The sequence below is a fragment of the Xyrauchen texanus genome, chromosome 48, assembly GCF_025860055.1.
Source record: "Xyrauchen texanus isolate HMW12.3.18 chromosome 48, RBS_HiC_50CHRs, whole genome shotgun sequence".
Taxonomy (NCBI): domain Eukaryota; kingdom Metazoa; phylum Chordata; class Actinopteri; order Cypriniformes; family Catostomidae; genus Xyrauchen; species Xyrauchen texanus.
In genome coordinates this window covers 10179722-10202466 of record NC_068323.1, presented here as the reverse complement: position 1 = coordinate 10202466, position 22745 = coordinate 10179722, and the positions used below count along the sequence as shown (strand labels likewise).

Here is a 22745-nt window from a genome sequence, read left to right as displayed (position 1 = left end):
AACAAATTGCAAAAAACGATTGTAGATTCTGTCTCAGATTGCATAGTAATGTGTCTGTTACGCTTAACATACAGCCGATGTTCCAGATTGAATACAAGCTTACTACAGTACTTACAGAAGACTGCGCAGAATCACAATCACAAATGAAAAAGACACATTTCCCATTTTAAAACCTCTCCATCGTTGTTTTTCCCCATTCATTTCACAAAGCTCAGCTTTGGAGGCATCCCTCTTCCTGGAAAACCAGGCACGTTCCTGAGGAAAAACTTCCATGGATGTATGGAGAACCTTTATTACAATGGAGTCAACATCATCGACCTAGCGAAACGACGCAAACCTCAAATCTACAGTGTGGTGAGGATGGTTATCACATGCACATATTTTGAATAATCTCATTCATTCATTATTGTTATTGTCCAGGCCATAATACGTGTTAAATACTGTATGCAAAAACGACCACAAGCCTTGATGAATTCATATTATATACAGTATATGTAGATTTATATTTTCATTCTCATTCATTTTCAAGAACTGTTTCTGCTCCAGAAGGGAGCAAAATGCAGCTGATCCAACAGTGTTACTATTTCTTTAAGCAATGGCCAGTACACTCTGGCTCCACGAGGGAGCTTTTTAAGAGAGTGAATTGTGGTTTTGTCCACATTATTCCCACCGAGCTGAAAGCTGTGTCATTAAAATATCTTTTACAAGGTGGGCAATCAGTCTCCTAGAGCTGCTCGGGACTTGCATTACTCCTCATAAATGATCAGTTGACAAATACCTCATAAAAGGATGTGGTACCACACGAAAGAGCTGGGCACTAAATTACAGTCATTTTTAAATGAAAGAGGGATTTTAATGAGGGATGTGTTTGCATAAAGACAGATTTCTGATTACCTGACTACAGCAGAGATGTGATGTACAAATGTCCATATTATTTCAAATTGATTAGGATTTATTGATATATTTAGATAAAATATACAGTATACAATTGCGTACATTTCACTGAATTTGTCCAGAACATGTCCAAGTCATATTTCACCCCTAAATAAAAAAATATAAATAAGGAATTTGGTTTTGCTTGAAGAAAACTGTGTCTGTTTTAGGATTTTGAATTTTTAAGAATTCTGTGATATTATTTTCATGACATTTAAGCATATTTCCCTGCAACCGTAATGCCTAAAAATACAACTACAAGGCACATTAAGGAATTATGGGACACGGTATTCTGTTCATTGTACTCTGTTATAGGTTATAAAAATGTGTTGTAGGTCATCCGGGTTATTTTCTCAATGTTCTCATACATACAGATAATTCAAACACTGCACAATATTCAGTACATACTATATATTTATCAGTGTTGTATAAAGTATCCATTTGTCATACTTGAGTAAAAGTAAAGTGACCTTCATGGAAATTGAAAAAGGAGTTATAATTTTGTCTATTCTCACTAAAAAAACAATTTGATATGTTCAGAAGACATTGACGAAACCACTGGAATCTTATGGATTACCCTTATGATGCATTTATGTGCTTTTTGGAGCTTTAAAGGTCTGGCCAATATTCACTTACATTGAATTGAACTACATAACAGCTTAATTTAACATTGTCTTTGTGTTTGTTTTTGAGTTGCCACAATATGCAATAGACTGACATGTCTTAAGGTCAAAATTTGGTCAAAAATGGCAAAAAAGAAACAACTTTCTCTAGAGACTCTTCAGTCAATCATTGTTATGAGGAATGAAGGCAATACAATGCTTGAAATTGCCAAAGAACTGAAGATTTCATACAAAGGTGTAACTACAGTCTTCAAAGACAAAGCAACTGCCTCTAACAAGGACAGAAAGAGATGTGGAAGGCCAGATGTGCAACTAAACAAGAGGATAAGTACATCAGAGTCTCTAGTTTGAGAAATAGACGCCTCTCATGTCCTCCGCTGACAGCTTCATTGAATTCTACCCGCTCAACACCAGTTTCATGTGCAACAGTAAAGAAAAGACTCAGGAGGCCTTATGGGAAGAATTGCAAAGAAAAAGACACTTTTGAAACAGAAAAACAAAAAGAAAAGGTTAGAGTGAGTAAAGAAACACAGACACTAGAACAACAGATAATTGGAAAAGAGTGTTATGGATCTTAACCCCATTGAGCTTTTGGGTGATCAGCTAGACTGTAAGGTGTTTGAGAAGTGCCCGACAAGACAGACACATCTATAAGTGCTACAGGAAGTGTTGGGTGAAATGTCACCTGAGTATCTGGACAAACTGACAGCTAGAATGTTAAGGATCTGCAAAAAAACTACTCCACCATTGTCGTGGAGGATTTTTTTAATGAGAAAACTTTGAAGTAGTTTAAGAAGTTCTGACATTTTTTTTCAAATTTTAATAGTAATTTTTGATATTTTTGTTGTCCTGACTATATATTGTGATCAGTTGAATGCCACTTTGGTGAATAAAAGTACCAATTTCTTTCCATAAGAGCAAAATTTTTACATTATTCCAAACTTTTGGGCTCCAGTGTGTGTGTGTATATATATATATATATATATATATATATATATATATATATATATATATATATATATATATATATATATATATATTGGCCTGGATATATTTCTGATTATATATTTAAGATTCAGTCTATGATAAATATAAGTGTAATAGCACAAAATCTAAATTTTGCCAAAAAACATGCATGATTTTCTATGTAAAAATGATTTCATTTATTTAGTTATTTCAAATATGATAAGAATTTACGCAGTGAGTTTCACCCAATTATTTGAAGTATGTTTAGCTAAAAAGTTAAAAATTATCTTTTAAGCACTACAAAGCCTGTATTGAAATTAGATGAGTAGATTTTAGTACAGTTGCAAGAATTTGTTGGGAAAATTTTTCTAATTATCATAAAAATAATGACACAAAATCTTAATAATGATAAAATTAAACTTTAATGTATACCATATGTGTGTGTATGTGTGTGTGTGTGTGTGTGTGTGTGTGTGTGTGTGTGTGTGTGTGTGTGTGCATGCATGTTCGTGAGTGGTGTATGAGGAATTTTTTATAGGTTATAAACTGGTAATTACAAGGGTAATATGCTATAAATGTGGTTTATGAGAACATTTCTAGTGTCCCCATAATTCAAATCACTTAAAAAACATATAAAATTATGTTTTATTGAACATTTTAAAATGACATGAATATACTTCACTCAAAGTTTTACTCAATTCATTATATTACAGTATATTATAATATTATGATTGAAATTATAAATAATGATAAAACTAAATAATTGTAGTTTTTCGGAACTTTAGCTTTGAAACATATTTTAAAGCATTTTTTGTAATGTGAACATTTAAACATAAATACACATTAAATCAATTCAGTTTTCAAGCACATTTTCAAAGCAGTTTGTTTTTTTATTTTTAGAGCACTTAAACGTAAACCAATAATAATGACTGTGGTTTTACAATCATTTCTCAATCAATTAACGTTGCGAGATCTCACTGTTCCGCTCTGATATTGTTACCACCCGATACCCACTGTGATCATGGGAAATGGCTTGTAGTCCTCAGTCATATCAGAGCTGTGGACTACACCAGTGCACAGCTAATCACTCCTACCATTAATATGGCCACATGCTGGATATTGCGTTTTATAATGGACCGGGAGGGAGTTCAGTACTAATGACGGAGAGGCCCGAGTCCTACTTAGTCCAGGCCACCCTCTGAGAATTTCCCGGCAGACACCAGCTTTCTCTCTAACCATCTATCCCTACCTCTCTCTCCCTCTCAATTATGCAGTAGTTTTTTAGCAAGGCAAAGATACAGGCTCCTAAGGGGCATTTGGAGCCCAATTAGGTCTAGGCAATGAAGTCTGGAGTCTCTTGTGGAACTGCGCGATCATAGTGGGACTTTGTAATATCAGATTTGCAGTGTCGGATACACTGTGCCTGGGATTACTAAGGTCAGGAAGTCTGCAACATTTTTATATCCGTGAGATTAAACTAAGTGTATCCTAATTGGTTTGATATGACCAAGGATGTTTGGGATGCATCCTTGGGTTTCTGTGGCATTTGGGATTTTATTGCATTGCATTTATCTAGCTCACCCTTTCCTATGAGCGGTCTGCCACCTTCTTCCTTTAGAATACACAAACGTTCTTTCCATCCAATGGTCTCCATGCTGTGGTCTGCTGGTCTGGAGCCAGTCAGGCCAGTTCTGTAACAGTTTGCTGTCTGAGACTGCACAGAAACATGGATCAATGAATTATCCACTATACAGTCGACATCTATTGGACTGTTGGTCTAAAAGCAGACCCCTGTTTGTTTCCTTGGAGACCTGCAGTTATTGAAGCCCTGACATTTGACTTCACTATCGATTCCCTGGTCGGTCTGTCTGCTCGCCTGCGGGTAAAAGCTGTCAGATAAACATGCTGTATTCTGCATGTGTTTGTGTTTAGGTTAGTAGAGGGGATGTTTGTATTCACCCAAAAAGAAAATTCGATCATTATTTACTCACCGTCATTTTGTTCCAAACTTAAATGCTTTTATTTTTTCTAGTGAATTTTGTCACTAAACGCGATTGTGCCAGTTCGAATATGTGAAATGGAGAATGAGATTTGAGAACTGCAGTATGTTATTTCTTATGTAAATTGGCAAAGTGGCATTCAACTGATCACAACTGTCACAATCAGGACATTAATAACATGAAAAATAACTATTACAATTTGAATTATTTTTTTTTTAAACTACTTCAAAGAGTTCTCATCAAAACTTCCTCCATGTGCAGCAATGACAGCTTTGTAGATACTTGACATAGCAGCTGTCAGTTTGTCCAGATATTCAGGTGACCTTTCACCCCACACTTCCTGCAGCACTTGCCATAGATGTGACTGTCTTGTTGGACACTTCTCACGCACCTTACAGTCTAGCTGATCCCACAAAAGCTCAATGGGGTTAAGATACATAACACTCTTTTCCAATTATCTGTTGTTCAATGTCTGTGTTTCTTTGCCCACTCTAAACATTTCTTTTTGTTTTTCTTTTTCAAAAGTGTCTTTTTCTTTGTAATTCGTCCCATAAGACCCCCTGAGTCTTTTCTTTACTGTTGTACATGAAACTGGTGTTTAGCGGGTAGAATTCAATAAAGCGGTCAGCGGAGGACATGAGAGACGTCTATTTCTCAAACTAGAGACTCTGATGTACTTATCCTCTTGTTTAGTTGTACATCTGGACTTCCACATCTCTTTCTGTCCTTGTTAGAGTCAGTTGTTCTTTGTCTTTGAGACTGTAGTTACACCTTTGTATGAAATCTTCAGTTCTTTGGCAATTTCAAGCATTGTATTCATGCCTTCATTCCTCAAAACAATGATTGACTGAAGAGTCTCTAGAGAAAGTTGTTCCTTTTTTGCCATTTTTGACAAAATTTTTACCTTAAGACATGTCAGTCTATTGCATACTGTGGCAACTCAAAAACAAACACAAAGACAACGTTAAGCTTCATTTAAAAAATCAAACAGCTTTCAACTGTGTTTGATATAATGGCAAGTTATTTTCTAGTACCAAATTAGCAATTTAGCATGATTACTCAAGGATAAGGTGTTGGAGCAATGGCTACTGGAAATGGGGCCTGTTTCCTTCTACACCAAAACAGAATGCTGCGGGAAAGGACTGATTATTTAGAAAATAAATCTCTGCAAAATAATATACGGATCTACCAGATCAAAGAAGGAAGCGAGGGAACCGACATTGTGGGATTTGATGAAAGACTTTTGAAAGAGGCCTGTGGGATCACAGAACAGCTGAGCATAGTACAAGCGCACCACATCTCATCGAGGAAATTCCCCAACAAAAGTTCACAACCAAGATCCATTGTGGTCAGATTTTTGACATGGAACTTGAAGCAACGAGTTTTGCAGGCTGCAAGGGCGAAGAGAGAGGTACCTTACGAGGGGAATAGAGTATCCTTCGATCAGGATTTCTCAGCAAAAATCCGAGTTCATTTAGATGGATGCGCCAAAACCTTCAAGAAAACATCCCACTTTCTATCCCACTTTTTTCTGAAAATATTTTGGAAGGAAGGCCAACAGACTTATGACAGCACTCAGACAGATGTTAAGAAACACAACAAATGTTTCCCAGAGGAGATTGAAAGAACAAACGAAAGGGTGCAGGAACTACAACGATCGTTGGAGACCACAGGACGACTCAAATTCAATGGACTCGTCAGGAAAATTCAGATGAGTGGGAGTACTTTCTAAATGCCTTGGAGAGAGAAAATGAGTGATAAAAATAAATAAGGTACTGATTTCATTTGAATTATGTTGGGGAAGTAAGGAGTGGAATGAAACGTCTATAATTTAATAAGGGTTACAAAGTTTAAATTGGCCCTTAAACCTGGTATTTACGAATGTATTTTCTTTTTTGAGGAATAAAATAATGAAATTATTTCAATACAAAAGTTTAAGTTAGAGAAACTTGCTAATCTCGGGTTAATGATTAAATAACTCCAAAGAAGGATTGAGGGGAGAGGAAGGAGGGAAGGAATGTTTTGTTTATTGATTATTATTATTATTATTACTTTTTCTTATATATTTTATTTATTATTATTTTTAGTAGTACTATGTTTTTTTCTCTTTCTCTCTCCATTTTCTCTCTTTTTTGTTTTGTAATAATGTCTTAAAAGGGGAGGAAAGAGAAATTATTTTTACTGTTTGTTACAGGGGAACTAATACATTGGGAATTTGGGGACCCCTTTGTCCAAAATCAAAGGAAATTTGGACAATATTAGACAAACTTGTGAAGGATGCCACAGTTGGAATTCTGTTGTTAAGGGTGAATGTATGTAATTCTGTTTTGTTTATGCACAAGTTTGGAGTCCGTTTATTTTTTGTATATGTGAGACTGTAATTATGAGGGAGGAATTTGATGAGGTGAGAGAGTTTAATATATCTCTTTATAATGATATAAACATCAGTATTGCGTAAAAAAAGTGGGACTTAGAATAATAACTTTAAACACAAATGGTTTAAATAACTCCAAAAAAAGAAAGAAGTTACTTCAGAAACTTAATAGAGATAAATGTGATTTTTTTTGTATTACAAGAAACACATTTAAATAAAGATGAACATATACAATTTGAAAAGTTAGTTGCAGCTCAAGTATTCACATCATCATTTACATAAGCAAAAAGAGGAGTACAAATATTGGTTAAGAAACATTTGATCTTTAAGAGTGAATTTAGTCAAACAGAAAAGGAGGGAAGAGATGTAGTGAGAGGAGAATTAGAAGGACAATTAATGACTCATAATTAATGTATACAACCCTAATGCATGGGAAAATGTTTGTTTTTAAACATATATTTTATTATTGTTTGTAAAGGAGGTTAAAGGAATAATGGTTATGAAGGGAGATTTTAAGTTGGTTATGGATGAAGTAATAGATACTCAAAAATCTATAAAATGGGAGGTAAGGAAGGCCTTAGATAAAATAGCAATATTAGAAATTGAGAAGATGTTAATGTATACTAGACAGAAATACTATGATAATAGTGCAAAATCACTAAAAATATTAGCATTTAAAAAAATAAACAAAAAACAAATAGACATATGTGATACACCTCCATTTACATTTTCTTGTCTTTGGCTTGTTCTGCATTTCTTCTTTTTTTTTTTTTTTTAATGCATCACATATTAGCTGAGATACATACACATATATTAAGAGTTTAACAAGAAATGCATCAGAAAAAGGAGAAAGGGGAAGGGAGAAAAAGAGAAAAAAGTTAAAAAGAGAATACAACAACACAGGGTAAGCGTGGCATGTGTGTGGTGGCCTGGGCTTTGCCCCGGGCTGGTTCTATGCTGCATGCCTCTTTTTTGGTTTATTTAATGCATCACACACTAATTGACACATACACACCTATTGGAGGGGGGGAGTGAGAAAGGAGAAAAGGAGGAGAAGGACAGGGGAAGAGAACAAAAACAACAACACAGGCATGTAGGCAATGTCATGGGGGATGGGGGGAAAGGGGTATGGGCCTTGTGCCCCATGTCATCTCTCCCTGACAGTGTGTTGTGGCAGGAAATGGGCGGGGGACTAACTTATGACCTAGCCACGGACGGCTCAGAGGCAGTCTTATAATAATGTAATATGAATATTATTATTATAACTACTACTACTACTACTACTATTATTATTATTTGCCCTCTTCCTCGCCCCCTGGGGGCCCCATTCTTAATTAATTGAGTTTATTATTATTGTCATTATTATTTGTTGTTTTTATTATTGTTAGATGTTCTTTTGTTTATGTGCTTCCACCCCATCACCCGGATACGCTTACATACGAGCACACACACACACACACACACACACACACACAGATATATATAGATATATACATATACATACAGGAGATAGACTTGTCATGTTGGCCGTTGGTCTGTATGTTTGTTTGCCTTGGTTATTTTGTATTTGTTACATGTAAATACTATCCCAATCTTTGTTTGTATAATAAAAGGGGAAAAAAAAAGTACAACTGAAAAATGTCCAGGTAATGATGGATTTACGAATTAATTTAATAAATAATTTAATAAATTGTGGTTCCCAATATTGAGTGAGATTTTTAACTGGATTTTAGAAAAGGTTGAGTGGCCATAGACGTCCATTATAACCATAATACCAAAAGACGGGAAAGACCCACACAAAGTTCATCTTATAGACCTATATCTTTGTTAAATGTAGATCGAAAGCTATTTACATCAATAACTGCAACCAGACTTGCTGATATAAAACCAACAATAATGAACTTAGATCAAACTGGCATTGTATGATCATGTACAACGAACACTAAATCATATTGATTATGCAACTAAATCTAAGAAACAAATGTTAATAATGACATTAGATGCTGAAAATGTTTCAAGATGTTTTTACTGGATAACAAGACAAAAATATTAATTAAAAAAAAATTTTTTTGGAGTGATGTGGGATTGGAGACACATAAGGCTAATTAAATAATGACAGAATTTGTATTTCTGGGGAGAACAGTTTCTTTAAAAAATGAAAAATTTCTAATTTTTCAAAATTTCACATTTGATAACATTTCAAATTTTCATTTAATTTTTCTCACTTATTGATTGTAAGCTGTTTTAGATTGTACACTGCAAAAATATATATTTTTAAGACAAGTATTTTTGTCCTGTTTTCCTGTAAAACTTGATATATTTGTCGAGCAAAATGGTATAAGACATCTTGTTTTAAAAGATATCTGACAAATTTTGTGAACTTTAGACTTCTGCCAATGGGGTACGAAAAATAAACTTGTTTTCCCTTTGAATTAAGTTGATTTTTCTTACCCCATTGCAAATAATTGTTCCTTGTTTTAAGCATAAATCTCACTAAATTCTCTCAAAATAAGACTGGCATCTCATGCCAGTTTGCTTGTCAAGTAAATAAATCATATTTTAGAAATGTTTAGATATTTTTACTGGAAAACAAGACAAAAATACTTGAAAATCATTTTTTGCAGTGTAAGCGGGTTTCTTAATGCAGTTGATATAATGTAAAAAGTAAAACATTTAATGAAATAATTTAACATAAGAATCTGAATTTATGCAAACAGCCCTCCAACCCATATCTTGTCATTTCAGGGAAACGTGACCTTTACCTGCTCAGAGCCACAGCTGGTGTCCGCTACCTTCTTGAGCTCTAGCAGCAGTTTCCTTTCTCTTCCTGCGGATGGTGCCAGGGAACAACTGTCAGTGACATTTCAGTTCCGAACGTGGAACAGGGAAGCTATGTTACTTTCCACCAGGCTGAGGAGAGAGACTGAGAGACTTCTCGTGCTACTTGTTCACGGGCAACTTAGACTTACACACCACAGATCACCTCTACAAAGCTCGGACATTGTCATTGGTGAGATATGGTGGTAAAAATATTAAAGTGGGGTCTAAAAGTGTGAGACCAGTTGTGGAAATGCTTCTATTTTGCAATTGCTACAAATTATGTTATTAGCATAGCAATTTGAGTGAAAAGTTGAATTGAAAACATGAATTTTGGAATTTCTATTTGGGATGTCACCCTTTTGCTTTATTGTCAGCATGAACTTAACCTGATGATCATGTTATCCAGCATGATTTGAGAGTTTTCCAAAGAGCATCTTGTGTGCATCGATGGAAGCAAGAAAGAAGTTAACATGGTTGATGTCACAAAAGGGCTTACATTTGATTTGTGACCTAGAAATAGTGCAAAATGCCAGCATGCTGTTATTCTACAGACTTGGTTTAGGGTTTTTCAAAATCCCTAAACCAAGGCCCAAATTCTGAATGCAACCTTTCCAATAGCTTTTAAACTATATTCACCAAATTTGGCACAGACCTTTGGATTGTTCTGACCTGGGTTGCTTTGTCTTTTCTAACTGATCAGACTTACGGTTTTCCCTTAGCAGACATTGAAAGATCCCATAGACTTAAACTGATGGAATGTTCAAATGAGCCAAGAGAATGTTTGTGAATTCAAATTTTGATTCTCAAGTAAACTTATCATGTTTGAAGTATTTTAATAATACTCAATATTTTTGCTAGTAAACAAAAACTTTGAATTAAAAAAATTAGTTTCTGTGCAACAGTATGAATGCACAGTAATTGTAATTGGCTCACAATAAGAACCCCCAAGGATATATACAATGTTCTGTTTTTCTTCATCTCCATAAAAAGACAAACAAAACCAATGTTCATGTGCTCACATTCCCCTTAAAAGCATTTACAGAGAATTTAAACAGGATTTTTAGTTGTTAAACACTCGTTTGTCAACTGAATTTTGAATGCAGTTTGCCTGGCAGGCTGCCATTGCAGACGCAAAACCGAATCTCTGCACGTCCCTCTCAAGGGGAATGGAGGATTCTCTACCGAGCTGGCATATGCAGATTAACTTGTTGAGCTCCAGCGCGTAAACCCCAGATCTGTCAATCATTCGCCATGATTAATATGCAGCGTTTTAGTTGTAACATTGCTCTGTGTCTTCCTCTGCCAGGTCAGGCACTGAGTGATGGCCAGTGGCACACCGTGTCCGTTAGCATGGGTGGACTGCAGGTGTCCCTTTCGGTAGACGACGAACTACCGTCGACCATGCAGCTGAAAGAGACGGCACAGCCTGGGAAGAGTGTGTTGATTGGAGGTAGGATGTTAGTATATGCAGTAATTAAAAGTATGCGTGTGAAAAGCCAATGATGGAAGGTGATGAAGATAGCTTATGTAAAACAGAATTGTGTGGGCAGCTAAACCACTATTTGCACCTTTCTTTCACTGGCATTGTGTTCTAATCTATATTTGACCGTAAAACATTATGTTATAATGTTCCCAGTAGTTTATTTCTGTTTCTATCAATTTAAGTCTGTTAAACTGCAAAGGAATTTCCAATTAATGTCCTTTGTAAACATTTTAACAGGTTGTCCACCAATATTAGCCAATCAAGGATGTCGGAATCCAACGCTGGCCTATCAAGGATGTATACGCTCTATTGTGATTAACAACCAGCCAATCAACTTTTACCTGGTGCAGCAAGGCCTGCTTGGAAACTACAGCAAGCTCCAGTTTGACATCTGTGGCATTCGTGACAGGTATAATTGTTGTACAGGTATTTGTTAGTCTTTATCATATGAAAAGGACAAGTGCATTTTTAAATAATTGCAATTCACTCAAAATAAGAGATTAGTGTTGTGTTAAAATTCATGCTGGTGTTTAGCAAGTAAATTGGCCTTCACCTTTTTTTGCATTAATTTATGAATGTGTGAAATAATCTTTTGTATCTTGCCAAAGAGGGCTGATGTTTACAGCAATGTTTATGTGAATAAAACAAGCCTCACACAGCTCAAATTTGTTTAAAACTATTATACTCTGAGTGAGTGCAAAAGCCAGGGGCAACATTTTGAATAGCACAAGCATCCGACAAGGACTCAACCTTTGTTACACTTTTGTTCAGTGTTTGGAAGATTGTAGCAAATTAGAAGTAATTAGCAAGCTGGTGAAAGTGAGATTTTGGTTACTGTTGAAAAAGAAAGCTGCTTTTAAAGGTGGTATTTGCATCTATGTTTGTGCAGTGTGGTTAATGTATCACTCTGTCTTACTACAATGCATGTTGTATGTGTGTTCTCATGACACCACAGCGCTCAACACTGTTTCTTGCACCGGGAACGATATAATGACAAATTTGAATGGATAGAGGGAATGAGCAGATGAGACAGTTTCCCCATTATCCTCTGTCCCTCAGTCTCCTGGCCTGTTTTCCGCGGTCTACTTTACAGCACACATGCACACACGAGTGGGAGATAAACACAGTGGAATAAAGATGAGGGAGAGTGACCGAGAGAGCGAGAGTAAGAGATAGACAGGTTAGGATAAAAGCGATAGAGAAAAGCTAGAAAAGCTAGAAAGAAAGAAAGAAAGAAAGAAAGAAAGAAAGAAAGAAAAGAAAGAGAATCAGAATGAACTTTATTGTATGGGATGGATAGCCTGAGGGTAAAAACTGTTCCTGTGCCTGATGGTTCTGCTGCTCAGTGCTCTGTAGCGGCGTCCAGAAAGCAACAGTTCAAAAAGGTTTTGGGCTTCGTAAGTGGGGTCCAGACTGATTTTTCCAGCCCTTTTCCTCATTCTGGAAGTGTACAGTTCTAGAAGGAAGGGCAGGGGGCAACCAGTAATCCTCTCAGCAATCCGAACTGTCCTTTGTAGTCTTCTGATGTCTGATTTTATAGCTGAACCAAATCAGACAGTTAATGAAGTGCAGAAAACAGACTCAATGACTGCTAAGTAGAACTGTATCAGCAGCACCTGTGGCAGGTTGAACTTCCTCAGCTGTTGAAGGAAATACAACCTCTGCTGGGTCTTTTTCTTAATGGAGTCAATGTGGGTCTCCCACTCCTGTGAGATGGTAGTGCCCAGTAACCTGAATGACTCCACTGCTGCCACAGTGCTGTTTAGAATGGTGAGCGGGGTCAATGTTGGGGTGTCCACTATAATCTCCACTGTTTTCAACATGTTCAGCTCCAGGCTGTTTTGACGGCACCAGTGAGCCATTCGTTCAACCTCCCTTCTGTATGCAGACTCATCGTCATCTTGGATGAGGCCATGACAGTAGTGTCATCTGCAAGCTTCAAGAGCTTGACAGAGGGGTCCTTGGTTGTGCAGTCATTGGTATACAGGGAGAAGATTAGTGGGGAGAGCACACATCCCTGGGGGTCACCAGTGCTGATTGTACATGTACTGGAATTGAATTTCCCTTGTCTCACTTGCTGCTGCCTGTCCGTCAGAAAGCTGGGGATCCACTGACAGATAGACTTGGGAAAAGATAGTTGGTGTAAGGAAGGAAGGAAGAAGGAAGGAAGGCATAAGAGCATTAGAGAAGAGTAAGCTAGAAATAAAGAAAGTTGGCCATTCTTTAAGAGTGTTATAGAATCTAGCCAGGGAAACAGAAAGAGAGAGGGAGAAAGAGAGGGCAATTTTTCTCCGCATCAATCTCGTCTCTGCAGGACTTTCTGGCAACGTACTGCGGATTGTTCACTGAGCAAATGCTCAGACCTGGCACCTGTGCAAATGACTGCTGGCGAGGCCGGCGTGGGGATGAATTGTGAGTTTAGATCTGCCAACACGCTGTGAAAAGTCCAGGGGAAAACTGCAGTTCCAGGCACGGTTCCATGACCAACTCAGTCTGATGCATCCTTGTCAAATTATATTTGAGGTGCCCTTTTGACCACTTAAGAATCAAATCTGGTAAAATCTGTCTTGACAAGTTTAATGGTCCAAAATAAACTGCAGTGACCCATATGGCAGTCTCAGTTGAATTAAAACATACTTGGTACATTTAGATTTAAGGCGTCTTTTCATTAGCTTATGCTTTTTGTCGAGTAGTAGTACTAAATCTTAACCTGTTGAAAAGCAAATTTATTTTGTTTGCAAGAGCCACATTTTAAAGAATGACCACAACTGATAAACATACATTTCTTCATACTTTATAGTGAACAAGTTTCAAAACTCTTTTGAATGTTGATTTCTTCACCTCTGTGTTAATAAAAATTTCTGCTAGCCAACGTAGTTCGCAGCTAACTGGTTATCCTAACATCTGACAACTGTATGAAACTGTGTTTATTCTGATTGTTCATTAGGGAGCAGCCAAAGTAGAGGCTCTGTCACATTTACATTTGCAAAATTCAATGGGTGAAATAACATCATTTGAATAGAAAATTCACACAATCGTGAATTTTGCCTGATGAACATCCGGTGGCAAAGTTATTTCCCAACAAGAATTTCACGTGGGGTTCAACTTCGTACATACCTACACTGAATATTCATAATGCACAAGGAAATAATATTTGCTGTGTGTTTCTTTATAAATTCTGCCAGAGTATTAATTGCAGCATGATAAAGAGGCTGCATGGCAAGTAGATTTTGGGGGTTTTGCACTTGCTCAACATAAGTACATGCCTTCTTTGAGACATGTCTTTATGATGTGACTTGAAATGCTACTGAACTTCTTTATGGCTGTCAAGATGTAAGCCAAAACTTGTTAAAGAACAATTTTGAAGAAAAAGTGTGATTTTGAGCCGCAACAATGACATTAAAGAGCTTCATGAGGCTTGCAAGCCACGGTTTGTGTACCAAGGCTGAAGAAAGTGTGCCTCTGTCTTCGGTTCGGTAAAGCTTATCAGCCATAGTAAATCAAGATAACTGAGGCAGTTACGGATTTTGGCTGTCCTCTAGAATAAGTGCCAAAGTCCTAAGAAGGGGCACTCCTTTGTGATGACCTTTGATCACCATCCTAAATCATTAATGGAGAGCTAGTCTAGTGTACCTTACCTTAGACACTCTAGCTATATTTCTTTATCGCTCTATATCTTGGTTTTTTTCAGCTTCCTTCATCTCTTTATCATTCTGTCTAACCTATAGCTAGACCCTAAGTCCTTGTCCTTGCCAGCTGAGTGCAATTTGATACATCCAGGCAGATCAATAGAGATTTGGAAAGAGGCCACTGGGCCAAGAAGCCATGGCTCCTGCCAACATCCCTCCTCCTGTTGCCCTGAATAGCGCCCGCAGGGAGGAGGAGGTTTGTGGCCGAAAATGTTGCTATCCTCTGTGATACAGACATGTGAATAATTTTTATCCGCAATGCCCTGCTGTTAATCAGGTGCTTTGCAGAATTAAGTATAGAGTGAAACGAGACTGAGATAGAGCAAGACAGAGAGAGAGAGATATAGCGAATAGGTACCCATCGTTACGTTCAAAGCATACTTCATTTTTCTGCATGTCAGTTGCCAATTTATTCATCAGCGCAATGCGAGTGGACCGTCCACGTGCAACCTATTTTTTCTAGACACTGGGACAGCCCGCATCTTTGAGCATCGTTGGTGCATGTGCCTGCCTTTTACTGTACCAAAACATTATAACAAACCTGTCATAGTGCACATGCGTCAAATGCACCCATGGGTTTGCGAGATGTACTGGCACATGGAAAACCAAAGTATACTTTTGCCTTTAAAGTTATGCTTTTTTGAATTTGGCAAGCAAGCAACATCTGGGAAACCCTTGCAACCTCCTGGTAGTGCCGGATTTAGGCATGGGTGCCATTGGTGACATTGGACAGGCGGCGACCCCCCGCCCAACTTTGGTCAAGGTCAACAACTTTGGGGGGGGGGGGGGGTGTTGAAGTGGGTTTTGCCAAGGGCACCAAACAAGCTACAAATGCTACTGCCTCCTGGCAATCACCCAGGGCACTTTAGCATTGTGGTGGCGACTTTTTAAAAGGCCACTTAATTTTGTCTTTAGTCACATTGAATGTTGGCTATATGAAAATTCTCAACACAGCACTTTAGATATTCCACCATTCATAACACCTTTCTTGGAACCTTTCTGTACCATGCACCTTTTTCCAAAGAATGGCCTTTGTGCTGTTGTGCTTAACGTCATTGAAATTGCACAATTAGAGAAGAATTTAAATGTATTTTAGGCCTTTCTCTTCAGATCAGTTTCATCTTGCAATGTGGAATGCCTGTTAGCACTAAGATCAGCTTGCAACAGTTCAAAATCAGCCTCTGCTGAGCTACAGATATGGCTGCAATCCCGTGGCCCATGAGGCGAGAAGGTTGTCATTTCTCTGCTCGCTTCCCTCATGACATGCTAAGTGGAGATGAGTTATTTCTGTCGAGATGGAGTCTGACAGCTGTGTTTTCGTCGTCTCATTATACTGATCGTTTGTTCTCCCACACTCCCTGCTATATTAATCAAAGTAGCAGTCTTGTATTGGACTGTTCTTTAAAGTCCTTTTTTCCGCACATCTGCAGGTATTAATATTTGGTACAGCATTTGATTAGTTGATTCAATTATTACATTTCATGGAGTGATAGAAACTATTACAACATTAACACACCTTTCAGAGTCTTTAATGTTTCGCCGGCAGAGAGGTACATCAAAAGAGGTCATCATTTTACAGCTAAGTACATACCCAGATGGTTTTGTTGGATTATATTGTAACAAGGGAGTGCAACCGTGTTGCAGTTTTAATTGCCATTTTTACACACAGGTATTTAGCATATGTTTTGCATTAAATTGTTTCTCATTTTCAAAGCATGAAAACACTTGTTTATTGTTGTCTTTCAGAAAAACATAAATTTCAGAGCAAGATCCTTTTGAAGTCATTTGTAATTGCCTTTAAGGATTTGTTAAATGTTTTTTTATGAGTTACGTAATTTATCATGTTGTGTAGATTGTTTACTGATGATAATAGCGGTCAAACTGTAAATACCCCATCAGTTATGAGAAATTTAGATTGTTAATATACCAAATGCCGAATGTACAAAGTAGTCAATAATTTCAACAGTCACTGATTGTCGCTATATACCTGTTTGATAATAAAATCTCGCAGAGAGAGCGTGAATTGAGTTCTTGACTTCATCACAATTGCAATCCTTCAGCGCTTGTCTACCGTTCACATCCATGAGTGTGCATTCAGTCTGTTGCAAAATTGATGCGTCCTTCGTGAGCTTTCAGTCTCGCACATCTTTTTTCTAACAGTCACTTTTGGTTATTGATTGATGCCACGTCCTCACATCAAATTCCCCCAAGCACGAAATGCATTACCGCTCGGTATTGTACCTTATGTCTCAGTGTGTCATTTGCAGGATTTGTGTAATTCGGTAATGCATTTGCCATACCCCTGTAATCTTATTTTCCCTGCAGATGTCTTCCTAGCTACTGCGAGCATGATGGGGAATGTTCACAGTCTTGGAGCACCTTCTTCTGTGACTGCTCTGGAACCGGGTATACGGGAGCAACTTGTCATAACTGTGAGTAGACAAGAACAAAAGTGATCGCAATTAAAACATTGGCACAAACAACAATGATAATGAGAACAAAGTTTACTTTTTATGTAGCTACAAACTTTTGACTTTGACTGGTTTTTTGATTAATGAAGAACAAACTAGATTTTTTTTTCTTCTGTTTTTTTATATTTGTAATACTAATTAACAAGTTTGTGGAAGCAAGAGAAAAGCTGAGGGGAAAATTAAAATGACTGTATGAGAAATATACTTGTTATACTAATACTTGTTATACTAATGCTGTAAATGTTACTAAATGTTTTTTTCTTGTTTTATGCATAAAACTCTTTAAGCTGTGTTAGTGTAATGATCCTGTCGTGTGCTTTTCTTTGTGTTGTGGTTGTGTCTGAGCATATGGCTTTTCAAGTTCCATAATCTGTCACTCACTTCATGTTGTGTCGATGTAGTGACTCAAGGGGTCAAACTTGGGAGCCCTGATCACCTCTGATATTTGAGAAAAGGCCAATGAGTATTGGCGAGTGGAATTTGCATGCAACTCCCCTGGATATATGGGTATGAAAGGAGACTGCTTGCATCCACTCATTCAGATTTGTTCTTCGGGGGCCGATCAGTGTTGAAAGCTAATCCACTGGCATTCCATTCACCCCTACGAGTGTTTAAAAGGTTGTTAGATACATGCCGCATTTACAGCGGGTTCTCCTTTCTTGTACAGATAAGTGCAGAGAATGCCCCTGAGATGCGCAGTCAGGTCAGTGCTTTCCTTCTTGCAGGAGAGGTTGGAGGGGTGGCTGTCACCCTCCACCTTAAAATAGCCGCCATACCAGCACACCACGATGCGGTAGACGCATCAGGTTGAATCCTCCTAGGCCTTGTCTTTGCTGTGTCCGGTACGCACCTTGCGTGTTACTTGGACCACACAGAGAGCTTCAGATGCTCTGAGCAGCTCTTGGTCTATTTTGTGGAACAGCAGAAGGGAAAGGAATCTCCAAACAGAGGATTGTCCACTGGATTGTGGATGCCTTTGCTATGGCATACCAGACCCAGGGCACGCTGTGCCTCCTGGGAGTACGAGCACACTCCACTAGGAGTGTGGCATCCTCCTGGGCCCTGGCGAATGACCCCTCTCTTACAGACATCTGTAGAGCAGCAGGCTGGGCGACACCCAACACCTCTGCAAGATTTTAAAATCTCTGGGTTGAGCCAGTTTCGTCCTGTGTGATAGCAGGTATGAACAGGTAAATATGCGGGCAGCTGGCTGGGTATACCGCTTGCACTCAGCGCCTTTCCCCTCCCTGAGGGGATATTGTGCACTTTTTAGTCCACATGAGTTTCCGGGACCGACGAAACCTGGATGTCTTTCCTCCCCCAGCACCCTGCGGCAGGCGAATTCAGGGACTCTGACTTGGCTCCTCAGCACAAACCTGAATAAGTGGATGCAAGCCGTCTCCTTATATACCCGTATGTCAGAGAGAAGTGACATGCAAATTCCACTCACCAATACTCTTTGGCCTTTTCTCAAATGTCAGAGGTGATTGGGGCTCCCAAGTTCTTTTGTGTGTTTTCATTCATTTCTAGTACAGTTTTGGTAATTCTAGTGTTAATATTAGTGGCCGGTTTTAAGATTCTTGTTTCTGTTATTTTCTCCATTATGAGTATTGTTTAGTTAATTTTATGCTTAAAATAAGAAAGTAAATAAATTTACTAATGCGCTAAGAATATACAAACAACCACAAACCAGACTTTAAGATCAAATAAAATGTCTTAATATCTCAGTAAAATATGTATTTTTACTAAAAAATCTAGAAAAATATTTTTGCAGTGTTCATTTTGGTTAGAAAATACAATACAAAGCAAACCAATAAGTATCTTCCCTACATACAGCAAACAAGCACTTATTTTGTTTGATGAAGCTGAACATGAACTAATTTGACATTTGTGTTGCTGTTTTCTGATCAGCCATCTTTGAACCCTCCTGCGAGGCTCATCGGCTCACAGGTAGTGCCTCAGGCTTTTTCTCAGTCGATCCTGATGGAAGCGGACCACTCAAATCCATCATCGTCTACTGCAACATAACTGGTAAGACCTCTGAGGGAAAACAAAAACTAAGCATTAACATTAACTTTAATAATGGAGGTGTGGGATAAAAATAGAGACATAAATATATGCAGTTTTTGTTTTGTTTTTTGTCTTTTCTTTCCTTCACAAGTTACATACTTTTATTGATTAAAAACTACTCCAAATATTGTGCCAACAGAAGTACTTAATTACAAATTATTAAATAGAACCTTTTAAAACGGTTTTTACAAAATGCATTATATATGTGCAGTACATTAAGATTCACAGACATACATTTGGAAGGAAATAAAAGAAAATGAAATTGAAGATGCAAGGTTTTTATTTTGCAGATTCACTGCCGTATATTTGATCAAAATTTCTTTCTAGCCTATATTTCCTGATTATCTGTGTTTTGGGAGTACTTTATAGCACAGAGTTGTTGAGTTGTTGAAGGGAAAATATGGCCAGGGGAAATCTGTTTGAGTCCACATTAAGATGGAGTCATTAATCAGAACCTGAACTAGTCCAATCGCTGATGGATGTTGCACTGTGTCCCAGGGCTTTTTGGGTCCCTGGGTGGAGAATGACAATCCTGTCCATAGAAACCAGGGTGGGGTCCATTTTGCTGGACTGTAATACACCATGCTTTCTCCATAAAATATTACCCATCTCCTGCAGAATTGCGATAAAGCATTTTGATCCACTAGAATTGAGTGCCATTGACATTGGCCAACATTAATTAGAAATGCAGCAGGAAATGTAAATTAGAGTACGCCTGGCACACACAGGCTTAAGTGCCAACTAGCTGAGAAAACACAACCCCCTGGTGTGGTGTTTGCAGGATAAATGAGAGCTCACGTCAGAGGTGTCGCGAAGAATGGCCTTAGTGCTGGTTTGGAAGAAACTTGCCACGCGGCTTTATTTTTAAAGCTAATTGAAGTTGCGCTCTCTCTCTCGTTCAGGTTTTTGTACGCTATTATCTGGATTACAGCTCACTTTTTGTCATTGAATGAAGGGAGGAGGAACACAGTGGTGTGGGTTCTGCTTTTGTACTTTGAATTTCGCAAAAGATCAACTTTGAAAATGAGAGTATGGATAAAAACATGCTAGGCTCTGATTGGAATGGGAAAATACTGCATAATGTGTAGTATATACTCCATGTTGCTTACTATTATAGAACTGTATATTGTTTGGAGTATGCAACGATAAATGTTTCAAACAGTTGTATGGTGACTAGATGACCTCACTTTGTTTAATTCACTGAGTGGCTTTAAGTATACATGCCGCATACAATGATCTTTGAAATATACAGTAGTAGTTTGTAGTAAAAAGTAGTAATAATAGTAAAAGTAGTATGCTATTCCAATATGAAATATCCATTGACGGATGTGCATTATTACTGCGCACAACATACTGTACATGCTGCATACTGCTGTCTTCAAAATACAGTAGTGTGTAGTAATGGTATTTAAATGTATCATGCTCGTCCACTTTGACATGTCCATTGGTTGATGTGCTTGTTACATTTAATGGACTGTAGTTAGGATATGTTGTGAATTCAGTTAGGTTGTTACCTTTTTCTGTAGTACTGCCTGGAAGTAATGTGCCTTTGTTAATTGTCCAAATGTGATGGACTTAAAATTAGTTGGCATATATATTATAATTACATATAAGATTAGTTGCAGCTGAATGCATGTGTGTATTTGTGTGTGTGTTTTGAACAGAGGATAAGGTTTGGACCGTAGTGACCCATAACAGCACAGAGATGGTGAGAGTTCAAGGGTCGTCCCTTCAGAAGCCTCATGTGATGAGATTTAACTACAGCGCATCTTTGGAACAGCTGCGGACGCTTGTGGGCAGATCTGAACAGTGTCAGCAGGAAGTGCTTTATCTCTGCAGGAAGTCCCGCCTCTTCAACACATGGGGTTGGTATAATACAGTTTGGGATTCAGAGTCTTTAAATGTCAACTGTTGAACTTTGAATTGAATGTTTTTGAATGACTTTTACTGGTCCCATGTCTTAAGTGTCTAAATACTTTTACTTTTTAAATTGTAGTAGGTTTGAAAATGTTTAATAACACATTATTGAAAGGTTTGAAAGTTATTATAAAGTGTTACTTGATATTCGTTGATAATTCTTTCCTTCTAAGGAAAGCAGTCACTTATCACGTTCACTCTCAGTTCAATTGCGTCCTTTCCAAGTCCTTGTTCCTTGATTAAAACGTCTCACCTCATTGGATGATTTACCCAAAATGGAGTTTGTTCAGATCTATAATCTGATTTGACCCCAATCTAATTACAATATTAATTGTTGGGAAATGGCGACATTTATGAACTAGGCGTTCCTTGAAATTGTTCATCATTTTGTGCCGGGCTCAGAGAATTTGCATAATGAGATCTGAAGTTGGTTCCAGATTGTAGCGCTCCGGTGTCTGTGGCGGAACAGCGATTGGCCAGATTCTCCCTGGGGGAATATGGAGTGTAAATGCTAAATTTGTGAGGAAAAAACGTTGCTGGATCTGGTGGTGGAAGTATATCTACATTGAATGGCTCCATTTCAGGCCTATTAACCTCTGAGGAATGTCTATTGTCTATAAAAATTTCTTACGGATGGCGAGTGTTTTACTTCTACAGCTTTTAGTTGTGTCGCAAATATGAGCGCTGTGTGGAGATGTACATTATATTGATACCCATATACATGACCTATTTACATATATTGATACCTTTTTTTTACATCCATTTACATCCATTACATTCCAGATTACTATTTTATTCATTTATTTATTTAATATGTATTTTCATTATGTGTATATTCATTATTTTCATTATTTTATATTATCAGGGCATATTTTAACAGTAACATTCTATAAATGTTGATTTTATTTATTAATTCATTTGTTAATTATCAGGGCTTAAATTTGTATAATTCAATATTTTAGAAGTGTAAATGTGTTTTTTGTTCATGTATTTTTTTTAAATCAGCACTTTTTTCTACATTATAGATTTTAAGATTTGGTATTTTGTTTTATATTATCAGCACTTATTTCTTTAACTGTACATTTTACATAGCATTTATGATATTTATTTATTTTTAAATATCAGTGCTTTTTTTGTAAAATTCTACTTTCTAGATGGCGTAAATGTTGTTTTAAATGATTTATTTTAAATATTAACAGAGCTTATTCTTGTACAATTAGGATAAATTCTGTGATTATTTTTTAATATTATCAGAGTACATTTGTGTCAATGTTTAATTTATGTTTTTATTTATTTTATTTTATTATTAATTTATTTTGTAATATTTCCAGGGCATTTTTTTTTAAAATTATTTTTATTCATAAATAGACTGAATAAAGAGTAAATATCTTTCATTTTT

General features: G+C 37.2%; 1 protein-coding gene across 1 annotated transcript in view; it reads left to right on the top strand.

The window, feature by feature from the left end:
* LOC127639695 (contactin-associated protein-like 5) overlaps positions 1-22745 on the top strand; it is a 73998-nt gene that overhangs the window by 32413 nt on the left and 18840 nt on the right. The window contains exons 7-13 of the mRNA XM_052121856.1: positions 211-354; positions 9642-9906; positions 11023-11166; positions 11437-11608; positions 17214-17320; positions 19271-19390; positions 21094-21294. Of these exons, the coding sequence (XP_051977816.1) occupies positions 211-354; positions 9642-9906; positions 11023-11166; positions 11437-11608; positions 17214-17320; positions 19271-19390; positions 21094-21294 (1153 nt within the window). The remainder of the gene's footprint in view (positions 1-210; positions 355-9641; positions 9907-11022; positions 11167-11436; positions 11609-17213; positions 17321-19270; positions 19391-21093; positions 21295-22745) is intronic.